This window comes from Corythoichthys intestinalis, chromosome 12 (genome assembly GCF_030265065.1).
Source record: "Corythoichthys intestinalis isolate RoL2023-P3 chromosome 12, ASM3026506v1, whole genome shotgun sequence".
NCBI lineage: Eukaryota > Metazoa > Chordata > Actinopteri > Syngnathiformes > Syngnathidae > Corythoichthys > Corythoichthys intestinalis.
In genome coordinates this window covers 25,204,703-25,220,129 of record NC_080406.1, presented here as the reverse complement: position 1 = coordinate 25,220,129, position 15,427 = coordinate 25,204,703, and the positions used below count along the sequence as shown (strand labels likewise).

General features: G+C 39.4%; 1 protein-coding gene across 2 annotated transcripts; it reads left to right on the top strand.

Annotated features, from left to right (window-relative positions):
• Positions 1 to 426: 426 nt before the first annotated feature.
• On the top strand, positions 427 to 15,128 carry sp3a (sp3a transcription factor). Of its 2 annotated transcripts, XM_057853474.1 has the most exons (7): positions 427 to 584; positions 836 to 933; positions 1,261 to 1,356; positions 8,414 to 9,662; positions 12,040 to 12,226; positions 12,325 to 12,521; positions 13,618 to 15,128. In XM_057853474.1, the coding sequence occupies exons 1-7, from the start codon at positions 578 to 580 to the stop codon at positions 13,908 to 13,910; spliced, it is 2,127 nt and encodes a 708-aa protein (XP_057709457.1). In that variant the 5' UTR covers positions 427 to 577; the 3' UTR covers positions 13,911 to 15,128. The 2 variants fall into 2 exon arrangements, with proteins under 2 accessions (XP_057709457.1, XP_057709458.1); XM_057853475.1 differs by lacking the exon at positions 1,261 to 1,356 and having other exon boundaries at positions 13,618 to 15,127.
• Positions 15,129 to 15,427: the final 299 nt, after the last annotated feature.

Sequence of the window (15,427 nt, the reverse complement as noted above, 5' to 3'; positions counted from 1 at the left end):
TTCAAATAACATTTTCGTAAAAGAGAACAATTGTGTCTTATTAGAGCCTACAAGTCTTTAATCCGAGATTCCCATTCACGTCATTATAAAAACATTTGACAAGAGTGTCATGCCTTCTTTTTACATTTTCTCATTTGCTCTGCGGGTTTAAATATAACACCAGTATCTCCTTTCTTTTTAAAATACCAACAATTACACACCGGCAACCACTACATAATCGTACTGAGTGTACTGTGTACAGTACTGACTGTACAAGTAATAAAATGCAGAACAGGAAAATAATCTGCCAGAGAATAATTGACATAAACCCTAACAAATCAGAATGCGCTGATTGAGAATGTTGACCAATGAAATACACGACAAGTGAAAAATAGGTGGAACTTCCTGTGTGTGACGCCAACGCTCCAGTCAACAGTGCAGGCCCCACCCTTTGTGTTGCTGACCGCCAGTCAATCAAAATAGAAACAAATCTTGACAGTTATCACCTTTTTCTACGCGGCTGCCGTCAATACTAACTAGCGATCATGTCGGGTTGGTTGTAACTGTGAAAACTATCCGTTTGACGGCAAGTCACGCCATGACTGGTATGTCATTTCTCATCGTACTCCTCACCCACGCAAGCTAACAGGCATCCTTCGGCTAAATTAGCTTCTGTTAGCCGCTAACGCTGCGCTATCTCCTAAACTAGATTTCATTCTCGCTTGGGGTTGCAACATATTTCTGCCCTGTCATTTTTGAGAATTTTAAGCAGGATTGTCGCCAACTGCGATACCCTTCGTTTTAGGGACGGTGTTTGTTTATCTCCGGTAAACTCTTGTGTTGTTGTCCTTCACAGCGCCAGAACAGCCGCTGAAAGCCGATGAAATGGCTGCTTTGGACGTCAACAGCAGCCAGAGCAACTTTTTGCAACATGAAGACGGCGCGGGCAGTCAGGTGAGGATTTCTTGCGGCGTTTAGCAGTACATGCGTGGAGTTTGCGGCTCTTGAGTGAAAAGTTGGAGGGGTTTTGAAGCCCTCAGACAAACGCTTCCTCTGAGGCGGTGCAAAAATCCCGCCTTCTTTCTCGGCTCCGGGCAAAGAGACCGCCTGAAAATCTCGATCAGATGTAAACATTATGTGAATGAATGTCTGAGGGGCTCAACACAATCCTGCGTGTCAATTCCTGTCTAAAACAAATATGTGACACGTCAATTTTGTCTGTTTGGCCCTCACTAATGGCCACTCAATTTCTCCCCCCTTAAACTTGCACACGGTGGGTAGGACATTGACTCGTCGCCCCTCGACCTGCTTGCAAGCACCTGCACTAAGGTGGGCTCACCGGCATCAGAGGTGGACAGAGGTGCTGCCACTGGCGTGGTAAGTCGGCACCTCTGTAGCGTTGATAGAATTAGAAGCATCAAATCATGCGTCCTTCATCATGAGGCAGTTCACCACCGCAATGGACATTCCATTTCTTGTACATTCTTACATAATTGTTGTTATTATGTTCTTTATTAATTTTTCATCCATGCGTTTCTTTTCTGCTTCGCTATTCCTCATTTGGGTTGCGTTAGGCGAGGGGCGACGTACACCCTGAGCTGCTCTCCAGACAAATATAGGGCATATATTGACAGCAATTTTCCCACATTTGGATGATTTAGAACTAGAGCTGGGAATCTTTGGGCACCTAACGATTCGATTACGATTACGATTCAGAGGCTCCGATTCGATTATAAAACGATTATTGATGCACCCCCCTCCTTTTTTTTTAAATTAATTTTTAATTTTTAAAAAAAAAATTTAATTAATTTTTAAATTAAGTTTTGTACATTAGTTCCAAAATTGTTCAAAAATACTCTCAGGCTAAACCAAACTACTATTTCAGTATCAAGTTAACATATAGCAGTAAACAAATATACAAAAATAACATTAAATAAAAAAAACTCCAGTCCCCATTCTGTATCAGCAGCTTTAAACTACATTCAATTAATTTAATGTTGTGAATCAACCGTTAAAATTGCTCCCGTTATTCCATAATTTCCCTTTTGTCTACTTTTGACATGTGAAAGTTTTAAAACTATTTTAAAGATAGATTCAAGTCAATATTTTACCGATTTAGGAGTATTTTAGATAAAAAGTTAATTAGGTTTGCTTGGAAGGTTCGCTACAACAGCATTGCAGGGAAGTTTACTGCTTTAAGATGGCGGCCGTTTACTAACGCCCGCATCTAGCTTTTTGCAGATGTGCTGCTACCGCTACCGAGTCTATAATCCATCTAGTCCTATATAAATGATATCTACCGTAACATTATGTAGCTTAGCTGTACTTGTAGCAGCTTTTCGGCAGCAGGCAGGTATGTTGTTGTGTTTTTTTATCTCGTGGCATGAGTTGAGCTAGAGCCGTGAGTTGAGCGTTGGCATTACCCGAGGGGCCGGTTAATGAGAAGCATAATGTTTAGCTACTCCCGCTCCGTTCTGTCCCGAAGCCCGCGCGGTGCGCTGAGTGTGTTGTACTTCCGCTTTACTTGGCATATTTCAATAATCGGAATTTGGATGTTTGTGAATCGTTCTCAAATCTTCCACGGCCGAATCGCGAATAATCTAAGAATCGGAAATTTTGCACGCCTCTATTTAGAACAGTGTTTTTCAACCTTTTCTGATTCACGGCACATTTTTACATTGGAAAAAATCTCGTGGCACACCAAAAACTAAAAATGTTCAAAAGGACTTTCTGTGCAGTATATTTAGTTATAAAATGATTTCTCAGTATTTATACTTACTCAGTGTGAAACTTGAGCCTGTTTAGATGAACACAAAGACAATATCTTGGCAGGAATCTTCTTCAACGGCTCTCAGTCTCGCTCTGTTTTTATTTATTTTTTTATAGCAGTCAGGCTTGAAAAGCTCAGAATGATCGGACATTGGGACTTTAGCAATGTCTTTAACCCCATCAGGGCCAAGCATCACGCTGACAATGGCCTTGCAGACAGGTAGTATTAATGTCCCTGCCAAAGTGTGGGACTTTTTGGATTTAGCAACAAGTTCAGCAACAAGCATTGAAGGCTTTCTAATTTACCTTTGTAGTTTTTCTCAAAACAAGTTGCCTGTTACTCCATGTTTTCATGAAGGCGAACAAAATAGTCTACAGTTTAAAGCGACGGGTGTTTCGTTAGGAGATGATGCTTAAGCTTGCTTGACACCATGGCGGTGTTGGATAGCTCGTGTCGCATTCAAGAACTTCTCGGATTTCTAGCCATCGGCCACCTTGCTGTCCTCGACAATGTGTTGGAATAGAACACAGGGGGAGGATTGACAGTCGTCACACATGAATAAAATGGAAAGGACACTTTCGTGTATATCGACACTTGACGAGTCTAATCAAATGATGTACAGTGGACGTGCTGGGGTCCAGAGTGTCACGGACAACAAGGTGGCTGATGGCTAGAAATCCGAGCAGTTTTTGAACACGACACGAGCAATACCTCGCTCATCAGCACACGACCGAGAACTTTGTTTACTTTATTCTGCAAACTCCGCCCAACAACTTTTTAAAAAAAAATGCAATATTAGGTAATTTCTCAAGGCACACCTGACGATCTCTCACAGCACACTAGTGCGCTGAGGCACACCGGTTGAAAAACACTGATTTAGAATCTTCATTTAAGATACTGCGTCAGTTTTTGAAATGTAGGCTTAGTATCAGCAGAAGATCTCTGCAGACAAGGGACAATCATGCAAACGCTACACAAGATGGAGGACCCTGCTTTCGAAATGTGTTAACCACTAGCTAATGTGTAGCCTTATAGCTGCGACTGATGTTGATTGATGTCAAATCATTTTAGCACCTTCACTACGAAAGATGTATAAATAATGTTGTTTATGATGTTCAACTGCTTATAACTAAAAATCGGAAATGAGAAACTTTTTTGATGATGAAAGTAGGGCTGCAGCTATCGATTATTTTAGTGGTCGATTAATCGATGAACTAGTTAGTTCAAATAATCGGATAAGAAACATAGAAAATACCTGAGCTGAGCCTCAAACGGTATAAAAAAATGAATAAATTAGGATCTAAGTTCAACAAAAGAACAATTGGCTAACTTAGATAGCAAAAGTCCACTAGCTTAAATTCTAAAAAATGCTAACTTTTTTTTTTTTTAATTAAAAATGCTCTTAACAAATGGTTCAAACACATATCCCAACCAAAAATGGCTAAATGTACCAATAGACTAAATTACGATTGCATTAAAAAAACATTAGTTGAAACAAAAACTTCAGTCTTCGCAAGGAGCAGCTCGAGTCAGCCATGTGAAATACTTTATGTCCTATTCAGTGTCGCCATTAGAGTGCAGTGTATCCACCCAAATCAATAAAACTAAATGCAAACACTTTCAAAACAAACCAACTTTAAATAAACGAATAGTCGAAACAGCAAAATTAACTTGGAATCTTTTTTTCTAATCGAATTACTTGAGTTAATTGATTAATTGTTGCAACACGAGATGGAAGATAGAAATCTAATCTTTTCGTAAGTTCTGTGTTCATGTAGCTATAGAACAAAATATTCTATAGTCCTTGAAAGAAGGGGATGTCTTGTGAGAGTTAACTGGGAATGCTTGCAGTGAATGATTACCCAAAAAAATGTTCACGTAAAATCAAAACTAGGCCATGATGATAAAAAAAAAAAAAAAATAAGGATCACATATAATTTTTACTAAAGATGCACGATAATATCAATTACCGATAATTATCTGCCGATAATGGCAGATATGACGTCACACAGGTAATCCAGATTTTAAAAAATTCAGCCGATAATGCAATCCGATAATTATATACTTGATTTAGCCTCCAAATGTGCGCAATCAACAGTTTTGTCCAATTCTGCTAGTTTTAAGGAGGTGTTTTTGCAGTGTAGTAATGTGATATATGTTAGGAATGGCTTACTTTTAAAGGCATTTCTTTGCAACTTGGGTGTTTACTCTCTAAGTAATTGTTGCCAAAAGCTTACCATTACACAATGTCATTGCCATTGTTTTGATGTTGGAATTTACTACTTGTTCAGATTTGATGTGAAAAAAATAGCACTAAATTACCTTTTTGCACAGTAACATTTGATCTTTGTATACTTTAAAATTTTACATACATATTTGAATAGAATTAACGGCGTGGCATTATCTGTTATCGGGTGGAAGGGGCAGGAAATTATCGATTATCGATATCGGTTGAAAATTGTATTATCGTGCATCACTACTTAAAATAAGGCTGTTGAGATTATTTTCAACTAGCTATCTTTCTTCAAGAAATCTGAGTGAAATATACTTGAAGCGCTGGCAGATAATGTCACTTCTTTCCAATAGATTTACGCTGAAAACAAGGGAATTTAACTAGTTTTAAGGAGGTGTGTTTTTGCAGTGTAGTAATGTTATATGTTGAGAATGGCTTACTTTTGAAGGCATTTTTGTGCAACCTACTGTAGTTATTTACTCTGTAAGTAATTGTTGCCAAAAGTTTACTATTACACAATGTCACACAATCTGTCTTTATTTAGATGTTAGAATTTACTACTTGTTCACATTTGATAATTAATAGAATTATGGGCTAGACATTATCGGTTATTGGTTGGAACAAGGAGGAAATTATCAGTATCGGTTGAAAATGTATTATCCTGCATCACAAATATTTACTACATTTCCACAACCTACTCATGGCATCCAGACCACTAGTTGAGAATCATTTTTCCAAATTGTTTGTCTTGGATAAGGCTCAAACTCGCCTGTGACACACGTGAGAATAAGTGCAATAGAAAGAATTTATTTGCCATGTGGAATGGACTCAAGAATGATTTGATTAAAAAGATCTGGTGTTTACATAATATAATCCTTTCTCTTTGGTAGTTTGCGGTACTTACATTAGGCTAGCTAATTTGTGAAACATTTATCTAAACTTCCATAAAACTATCTGTAAGGTCCTGCAGTGGAAGGCTGTCTGTCAATGATCTCAAGTCTATTTGTCGAGGCAGAGAAGCAAAGCTTGCAAATAATGCTTTGCTGTTTCATTTTGTCAAATCCATGACTGACATTTGTAGCTGGTAATGTTTTTTTTTGTTGATACAACGTATGGTAGTGCACCATTTCAGATTTTTTAAACATCATTTTTAACCCATGTGGTTTTGTCATGTATATTATCCTTGCTCTGGGCCGGTCACAGCAACGATTTCTGCATGTTATGAGTTTGTTGTGTCATACTGCTAATAATCACAGGCCTCTTGATGTGCAGTGGATTACCTTAATTTCTCACTCTGCTTTTACTGTGATAGTGCAGAGCACAAGGTTATCAATGTTGTAACTAATATTGTCAGGAACTTTTCAACTCCATATCCATACTCTACCATTTTTTATTGTACATTACCGCTATTTTTTTTTTTTTTTATTCACAAGAATAATGCAAAAATATCCTCCATTACTATTACTATCAATAGTAGTGCCAAATCAAAATTTGCCTCATGACAACAATTTCTGGTGATATGTGGTAATGCAAAAATAAATAAATAAAGCAACTGTCAATAATTAGAACAATATTTAGGGTAAAATAAATCCTGTACAACAGTGGTCCCCAACCTTTTTTGCACCACGGACCACTGTGATGGGAGCCATTTTCTCACGGATTGGCAATGTGTGGCAGAACATTCCAGGAAATATAAAATAACGCAGGGGGGCTTAAAAACGAACATTAAGTGCAGGGAAAATGTAACTCACCATACGCTGAATCAACCTTTTTTTTTATCAACACCCTATCCTGAAACTTGACAAATATCCTTGGTCGTAGGCATAATGAGTTCTTCTCCAATCGTGGAAGGTTTCTTAGCTTTACCAATACGGTTCGCCATGAGGCATGATGCTCTCAGTGCATTTGTTTTTGCTGCCTCGTTTGCTCGGTTTTAGCCACATGCTTTGCAGAATGGACTTGGTTGTAAGCGCCTCTTCTGGCTCATTAGGTGACCTTTTCCCCATAAAAAAGCTCTCAAAAGACCTCTTTTTTTTCAGTCATCTTGGCTAACGTGTGGGCTTATTATTTCTGGGAACAAATCTGATGCCTCTATGTCATTATCCAGGACAAGCACACATGGATATGAAAATAAAAAAAGAATAGATGCTAGCTCCAATAGATTTCAATGATGACCTCCTATCAAGTTTTATTATTATATCTATAGAGTAAACAGGTATATTGATGTGTCAAGAGGTACATGCCAGATTGTGGTGTTAACAAATGATTATTTCTCTGCTCCCGGTAGCAAATGCGCCACGGACTGGTACCAGTCCCTAGCTTGCTGGTTGAGAAGCACTGCTGTACAACACGCTCAAATGTTATAAAGGATGGAGGAAAAAAATGAACACAACAGTTCCTATTGTTCCAGTTCCAGATGGACTGAATTGATAGTTTATCAATATTTAATATTAATCAATATTTTTCCCTATTTTCTGACATGCTACAGTCAGTCAGTAACTGAATCAAAATCACTTCATGGAGAAAAAAAAAGTAAATTCAATCTACTATGAGGAATAATTTAATTTTAATATCCTGCAATATGCATGCAGTTTGAACCTAAAGCAGTTTCATAAGTGTTTATCGTAAAAGTAACCCTTGAATGAATATCAATATCCAAGAAGGAGAGCTCAGTTTCACAATGGTTTATAGTACAACATTACTCCCTCTCACATGATATTGCTAAAATCTTGTTTATTTAGTTGTTATTTAGTTGTTGTAATTATTAAGTAACATACAATAAAAATCACTATTTGGTTCATAAAGTGTAATTTGGGAACAAATATCTTTATTCATTATGACGCATGCTTGATCATCATGCTTGCATCTTGATCTTGAATCCTGAATATTCACTGAATTGATTACATGATCTATTCCAAGAATATTCGATAGTTAAAACATGATTCGTCCAAAACCGTTCATTCTCTCGACTCAAAGCGAACAAAATATATAATGATAGTACATGACTGACATATTTCAAACTGACTTAGTCGTTTAATTTGACAGATACTGTATAAGCTTCTTAACATATTAGCCCGTTTCCCTATTATAATTTTGACTTTCTGCCAGAACTGGATAAATCATGGTTGATATCACGTTTTCACCCACATGTGCCAAATTTTTTTTCCCCTCCAAGTCCATATTTCTACATTAATGCCTTACCAATCATATGATTAGAATTCCAGAATAATACAGCTAAGCTTCTGGATGGGTGGTTATACATAAAACAACCAAATGATAGAAATATCCTCCTTGCTCAGCACTTACAGTACACGATTTGTTTTGAAAAATAAAATCACAGAATGCCACAATTTACAAATGTACATATAAATTAATTGCATCGATGTCATCTGGATTATCGCAGGTGTAATATCTATCATTTTCTCTCCTAGACTACAGATCAGACATCTGCTCAGCTTGCAGTGTCTGATAAATGGGAGGTGCTAGCCCCTAACACGGGCGCAAAGGATGACCCTGGTATGATACAGATTCAAGGCCAAGGAATATTAACGTCAAACGGACAGTACGTTCTTCCTCTCCAGAGTTTGCAAAATCAGCCAATATTTGTGTCTTCGGGAAGCGACACTGCCTCTGCCAGTTCAGTGCCTAACATTCAGTACCAAGTAATTCCTCAGATTCAGACGACAGACGGACAGTTGAGCTTCGCCACCACGGGCATGGAAGGAGCGAGTCTGAGTCAGGATGTGGCTGGGCAGATTCAAATTTTGCCTGATGGTAGCCAGGGTCTCGGTGTAACATCCACTGCAAGCATCCTTCCGAACAACCAGAACCTCATATCACAGACTGGAAATATCCAACAGATCCAGGGGATTTCTATTGGCGGCTCTGCATTCAACAACCAGGGTCAGGTTGTTACTAATGTGCCTGTGGGTTTGCCAGGGAACATCACTTTTGTTCCTATTAACAGCATAGACTTAGACGCGCTCAGCCTATCCGGAGCCCAGACGATAGCGACGGGCGTCACTGCCGACGGCCAGCTAATCATGGCAAACCAACCGGCGACTGGCTCTGAGAATCAGGAGAAGACAGTCGACCCCCTCTCACAAACTCTACCAGTAAATGACACCAACCCTGAGCTTTTCGTGCCGACGTCTTCCTCACACCTACAAAATCCCACCAGTGAAGCGAGTCTCCTGACCCAAGACGCCACATTGTCGACCGTGGCCACACAGCAGTCCGACTCAACCGCCGGCCTCCAACAGGGCTTCATCCACCAGACCCAAGAGCAGAACACCCAAGTGACATCCACTCAGCCTATCGTCCAGCTGCAGCAGGTGCCGCTGCAGACCACCAACGGGCAGGTAGTCCAGTCTTTGGCTACGGGCGGCCAAGGCGTGCAAAACCTTCAGCTGATCAACCCTGGGACCTTCATCATCCAAGCCCAGACGGTGACTCCGTCAGGCCAGATACAGTGGCAGACCTTCCAGGTGCAAGGTGTCCAGAACCTGCAAAACCTTCAGCTTCCCACCACAGTCCCTCAGCAGATTACTCTGGCTCCAGTCCAAACCCTCTCACTGGGTTCGGGTTCAGTCGGCACCAACTCTGGGCAGATCCCCAACTTACAAACAGTGACCGTCAACTCGGCGACACAACAGGAAGGAACTGCAGACACAACTGAAAGTACGTTATCAATTACTTACAATAGAAGTGAAATAACCTCAAATTCAAATCAAAGGCTATATTCACACTGCAGGTTAGAGGTGTGACAAAATATCGAAATGGTGATATATCGTGATACTTTGTATCCCAAATGGTTAACGATATGCTCCTGCCAAGAATTGAGATATCGTTTTGAAAAGGTGTCAATGTCTAAAAATAAAAATGAACCCACAAGTTGCTACCAAAATCTTCCACCATATTGGTGTCTCAGTTAACTCTAAGGCTGCCAATGACGGTGCTCGACGCCCAATCCATTTAGACTGGGAACATTCATTCATTCATTCAAAACCGGAGCATTAAGTCATTCAGTCCGATTTTCGGTGCATTTACAGGTCATTTGCTGTTGAGTTTGAGTCACTGCCTATTCATTTGGGTGATTCCCAGGTCACGTCCTGTTCTGTAACTCAAAAGAAAAAGGAAGTGACCCATAAAATACCCCAAAATCAACAGGAAGTAACTGAAAATCAACAGGTAAATGACCTTAAATGGCCCAAAATTACCTCATTGCCTGGCATTGGCTTACACTGACGGCCATAGACGTTCAATCCGTTTGAAGTAGGAGGGATGGCAGCGAAATGTTCATTCGCTGCCACCCTCCCAGTTCAAATTGATTGGACGTCTGCTAGTGATAAACTTATTCCAATTCACAGCAGAAACTTTTTCTGTCTATTAGTTGTTTGTAGAAAATCCTAGAATGATTTCCTGCAAATGTATCGATAATCGTTGTATCGCCATATCGTCAGATCATTGTTATCGTGAGGTTTGTATCGCAAATCGTATCATATCGTGAGGTACCAAGAAGTTCCCACCCCTACCGCAGGTCACTTCTGATTTTTTTGCCTATATGCGATACATATCAATTTTTTTCATTCATGCAGTGAAGAGCTCATTTGTATATGGATAAAAATCAGTTATCTATTCGAAACCTCTACATCTTCAATGCCGATTCATATGAATGAATCAACAGGGCAATAACATCAATACTGTTCGACAAAACAATACATGCGAACGAGCAATCATGAACAAAGCTGAAAAATACTTTTTCTTCCCAGACATGAAGCAGTCAGGTTAATAGAATATTGGCAGTGGTTGCAAAAAATCCTCGAAATTGTCACAAAAGCATGACTGTGGGGACCTGAGGGGCCCATATTTACTCCAGTAAACACGGCAACATGTCACAGTGCACATACACTGCTGGCCAAAAGTATTGGCACCCCTACAATTCTGTCAGATAATGCTCAATTTCTCCCAGAAAATGATTGCAATTAGAAATGCTTTCGTAGTAATATTTTAATTTATTTTGCTGGCAATGAAAAAAAAAAAAACATAAAAGAGAATGGAAAAAATTGGCACCCTCAGCCTAATACTTGGTAGCACGACCTTTAGACAAAATAAAGCGAACAACCGCTTCCGGTATACATCAGTGATTTTCTTACAATGCTCTGTTGGAATTTTAGACCATTCTTCTTCGGCCAACTGCGCCAGGTCTCTGAGAAGGGTGCCTCCTCCAAACTGCCATTTTCAGATCTCTCCATAGGTGTTCTATGAGGTTCAGTTCTGGACTCATTGCTGGCCACTTTAGAGGTCTCCAGTGGTTTCTCTCAACCCATTTTCTAGTGCTTTTTAAAATGTGTTTTGGGTTATTGTCCTGCTGGAAGACCCATGACCTCTGAAGGAGACCCAGCTTTTCTTACACTGGGCCCTACATTATGCTGAAAAATTTGTTGGGAGTCTTCAGACTTCATAATGCCATGCACACGGTCCAGCAGTCCAGTGCCAGAGGTAGCAAAGCAACCCCAAAACATCAGGGAACCTCCGCCATGTTTGACTAGGGACCATGTTCTTTTCTTTTAACACCTTATATTTTTGTGTAAAATAATAATGATTTAATTTTTTTCCTATTCTCTTTAGTTTTTTTTTAATTGCAAGCAAAATAAATGCAGATATTACTACCAAAGCATTTGTAATTGCAATTATTTGCTGGGAGAAATTGAGCATTATCTGACAGATTTGCAGGGGTGCCAGTACTTTTTTCCAGCAGTGTATGTGTCACGGGCACATTCTGTTCAGCCTAAAAGTTGCTTTTGTTTTTGCAATGTGAACAAAGACAAAAAAAAAAATCTGAATTAACAAGAAATCGAAATTGGACATCCCGCCCCGTGGTGTAAATCCAGCCTGAGACAACACTGTCAGAGCGGTATTTGCTTACAATGTCTTCGTTGTAACTCAAAAACATCTTGACAGTGTTAACACTTAAATATGACATCATAAATTCTACCTTCAAACACGATATCACACACAGACTGATTGTGGATTGTGGATTTTCTGCATTCTACAGATGTCCGGATAAAGGAGGAGCCAGAATCGGGAGACTGGCAGCTAAGCTCTGATTCAACCCTTAACACCAGCGACTTATCCCACCTTCAGGTCAGGCTGGTGGAGGACGAAGATTACATAGGTCTGGGAGGCAAGCGGCTGCGAAGGGTGGCGTGCACTTGCCCCAACTGTAAAGAGTCTGGTGGGAGGTGTGTTCCATTATTGGCATTACTTTAATGGCAAAAACTGCGGCTGTTGTGTAAATAAATATTCCGGGATGCTCATTGTGCTGGGCCATATTCCTCAGGGGATCTGGCGTGGGGAAGAAAAAGCAGCACATCTGCCACATCACAGGCTGTGGGAAAGTGTACGGAAAGACGTCACACCTGCGAGCACACCTGCGGTGGCATTCCGGGGAGCGACCTTTTGTCTGCACCTGGATGTACTGCGGGAAGAGGTTCACGCGCAGTGACGAGCTGCAGAGACATAGAAGAACACACACAGGTGCCCCACTAAATCAGTGTCTTGAATTTATCTCTGGGCTGGAACTTTCTAGCAAATGGTGGTTGGACCCAATTTTGGGGCTGTAACTAAGGATTTTTTTTTTATGATCGATTAATTAAACGATTAATCTGATAAATGTCACGTTTTTCAATTACCTTCCTTAGATGGTTGTGAGATATATTACAATGCTCCTTGTCTGTAGCCGCTAATGGTAAACTCAAAGTAGAGTATAGTAGGGCTTCAGCTATCGATTATTTTAGTAGTCGATTAATCAATGAACTAGTTAGTTCAAGTAATCGGATAAGAAACATAAAAATTAAAATACCTCAGCTGAGCCTCAAACAGTATAAAAAAATAACAAATGAGGATCTAAGTACAACAGAAGAACAATTGACTAACTTACATGGCAAAAGTCCGCTAGATTAAATGCTATAAAAAAACTTTTTTTTGTTGTTGTTTTTTTTTTTTTTTGCTTATAACAAATGGTTCAAACACATTGTACCTATAAACTAAATTACTAAAGCATTAAAAAAAACATTAGCTCAAACAAAAACTTAGTTTATGTTGGTCTTAACAGGGAGCAGCTGGATTCAGCCATGTGAAAAGCTGTCATGTCATTCACTGTTGCCACTAGAGGGCAATGTATCCATCCAAATCAATAAAACTAAATGCAAACACTTTCAAAACAAACCATTGTAAAGCCACTTTAAACTAATACTCGAAGCTGCAATATTTAATTCGAATCTTTTTTCCTAATCGAATTAATCAAGCTAATCGATTAATCGTTGTAGCACTACAGTATAGTTTATTGAATATGAGCTCGGAAATTGTAATGGTTCTGGTAATCATTTTGGTGTACTTCCTCAACACTCAGACTTAATAGAAGGGTGACACAAGTTTAATTGCAGTTTGTCACTAGTTATTGGAAAGCAGGGGAATCATCTTGGCCTAGATTTCTTATATCGCACTTCTTATATCACACAAAAAAATACAATTTGAAAAGCTATGTGTACACCTGTCTATCTACTTCACGGATATGTTATGTGAAATTTCAGCCGGCAGACCTTTCTAAGGTTCAGCATCTTTTGTTTGGCAGGCGAGAAAAAGTTCGTATGTCACGAATGTTCCAAGCGCTTTATGAGGAGCGACCACCTGGCTAAGCACATCAAAACCCACCAGAACAAAAAAGGAGTGAACTCTGGGAGCGCCATGGTAACGTCAGTGGAGTCGGCGGGGTCCTCAGACAGCCTCATCACCACTCCGGGTGGGACCACCCTCATCCTAACCAACATCCAGCAGGGCTCCAACAACGCCCAGGACATCTTGGCCAACGCAGAGATCCCCCTGCAGCTCGTCACCACCTTAGCTGCCAGTGAAGTCATGGAGTGATTGATGCTTCCCGCTGGGACTCGCGTGACACCATTCTCGTATACTCCTACCTGCATTTTTATTCCAGTTTTGAAGAGAAAAAAAAACCAATATATATTTTACCATTGAAAAATAAAATCCTGTCCACTTTATACCATGAATGGTGGTAAGAGTAGAAAAAGACATTGCAGTAATTACACAATTAAATGCCTTATTTTGTACAATACAGTATAGTTGTAGTTCTATGGTGTTCTCAATCAACTTTGTTAATGATTTTCACCTTTTCTTATCTTCGTTCTGTCCTTGTTGCCCTTTTCTGTGAGCCAAAACTAAGCTTCTCCAAGTACAATTACTGTATTTGATGCAAATGTATTTAAGATTTTTTTTTTTCTTTGTGTTGAATTTTCCCACAGAGTGCTTCCAGTTAATCGATTCTCATATTGCAATTTTTTGGGTGGAAACAATCAGCAGTTTTACTAATGTCACTTCAAAAGGACCAACACATCATTGGATTATTTCATACTTTTCATTGAACAGATCTTTGTGATGGCAATGTAAATTTGTGTTTACGCCGAGAGGTTTCATCAAGAATAGGTTAAATTTTGTGGAGATTGTATTTTTTCAAGCCATTTTTGGTGATAGTTGCCAAATTTACCTAAAACTCAGGGTGAGTTTTGACTGCATTGACACAAATGGAATAGAAGTCCCCTATAGCGTCTTACTTTTGGGACAAATCTTTTCAGATGGACCAAAAGCTCAGAAGAACGACAGCACCTCCATTATGCCTGCTCTTGTTTAAAAAAAAAAAAAAAATAGCCATGTGGTTTTTCATTTGGCAACAACACATTTCTTGGACCGTATCTCAGCTGTGCAATTCACAATCAGTCCAATTTAAGTGTAAATGACATTTTGAAGATGGTACTTGGGGTTCTGAACAGCACTGTTCTCTTGTATTGATTTATTATCTGCATCCAAGTCAGCGAATCTCTACTTGTATAGATTTTGATATGAAATGTGTTGCATTCCCATGTTAAATATTTCTGCCCCCAGCTTCCAAAGGAATGGGTGAAATGAGTTATTACGTTTTTATATAATAATCGTCTTCAACTGACACTCAGTTCCTTGTGTACTAAGAAATGCAGTTTTTACTTGTTTAGAACTGTACAAAAAACATGTCTATAATGTCATTATAAAAATTTCTGTTACACTTGAATTTTCAAATTTTTTTTAAACGTAGAGCTAAACTTCAATTTCCAGTTTCAACTCTGTAGTCTCTTCTCTGATTGTGTGGTCCAGCAGATGTCACTGCAGCCAAGAGAGCGATGATTTGGCCACAGTAACCTTTTGACCTTACCTGATTTGCTTAGCAAAGACCCAGCAAGTCAGCTGAGGCCAACAGCAACATTCTCGGTCAAAATTCGGAAACAATGCTGTCTGGAGTTTCATGAACACAACCTGGAGGAATGGGCGGCTTCACCAATATTTTAAGTATTGGGTAAGTATTCATTTAATGTTTATTTTCACGGTACTGCATCATG

Excerpts from the sequence above, each read along its gene's own strand:
- sp3a (XM_057853474.1), top strand. Across the intron at positions 934-1,260 it reads AAGACGGCGCGGGCAGTCAG|GACATTGACTCGTCGCCCCT; the intron begins GTGAGGATTTCT and ends CACGGTGGGTAG. Across the intron at positions 1,357-8,413 it reads GAGGTGCTGCCACTGGCGTG|ACTACAGATCAGACATCTGC; the intron begins GTAAGTCGGCAC and ends TTTCTCTCCTAG.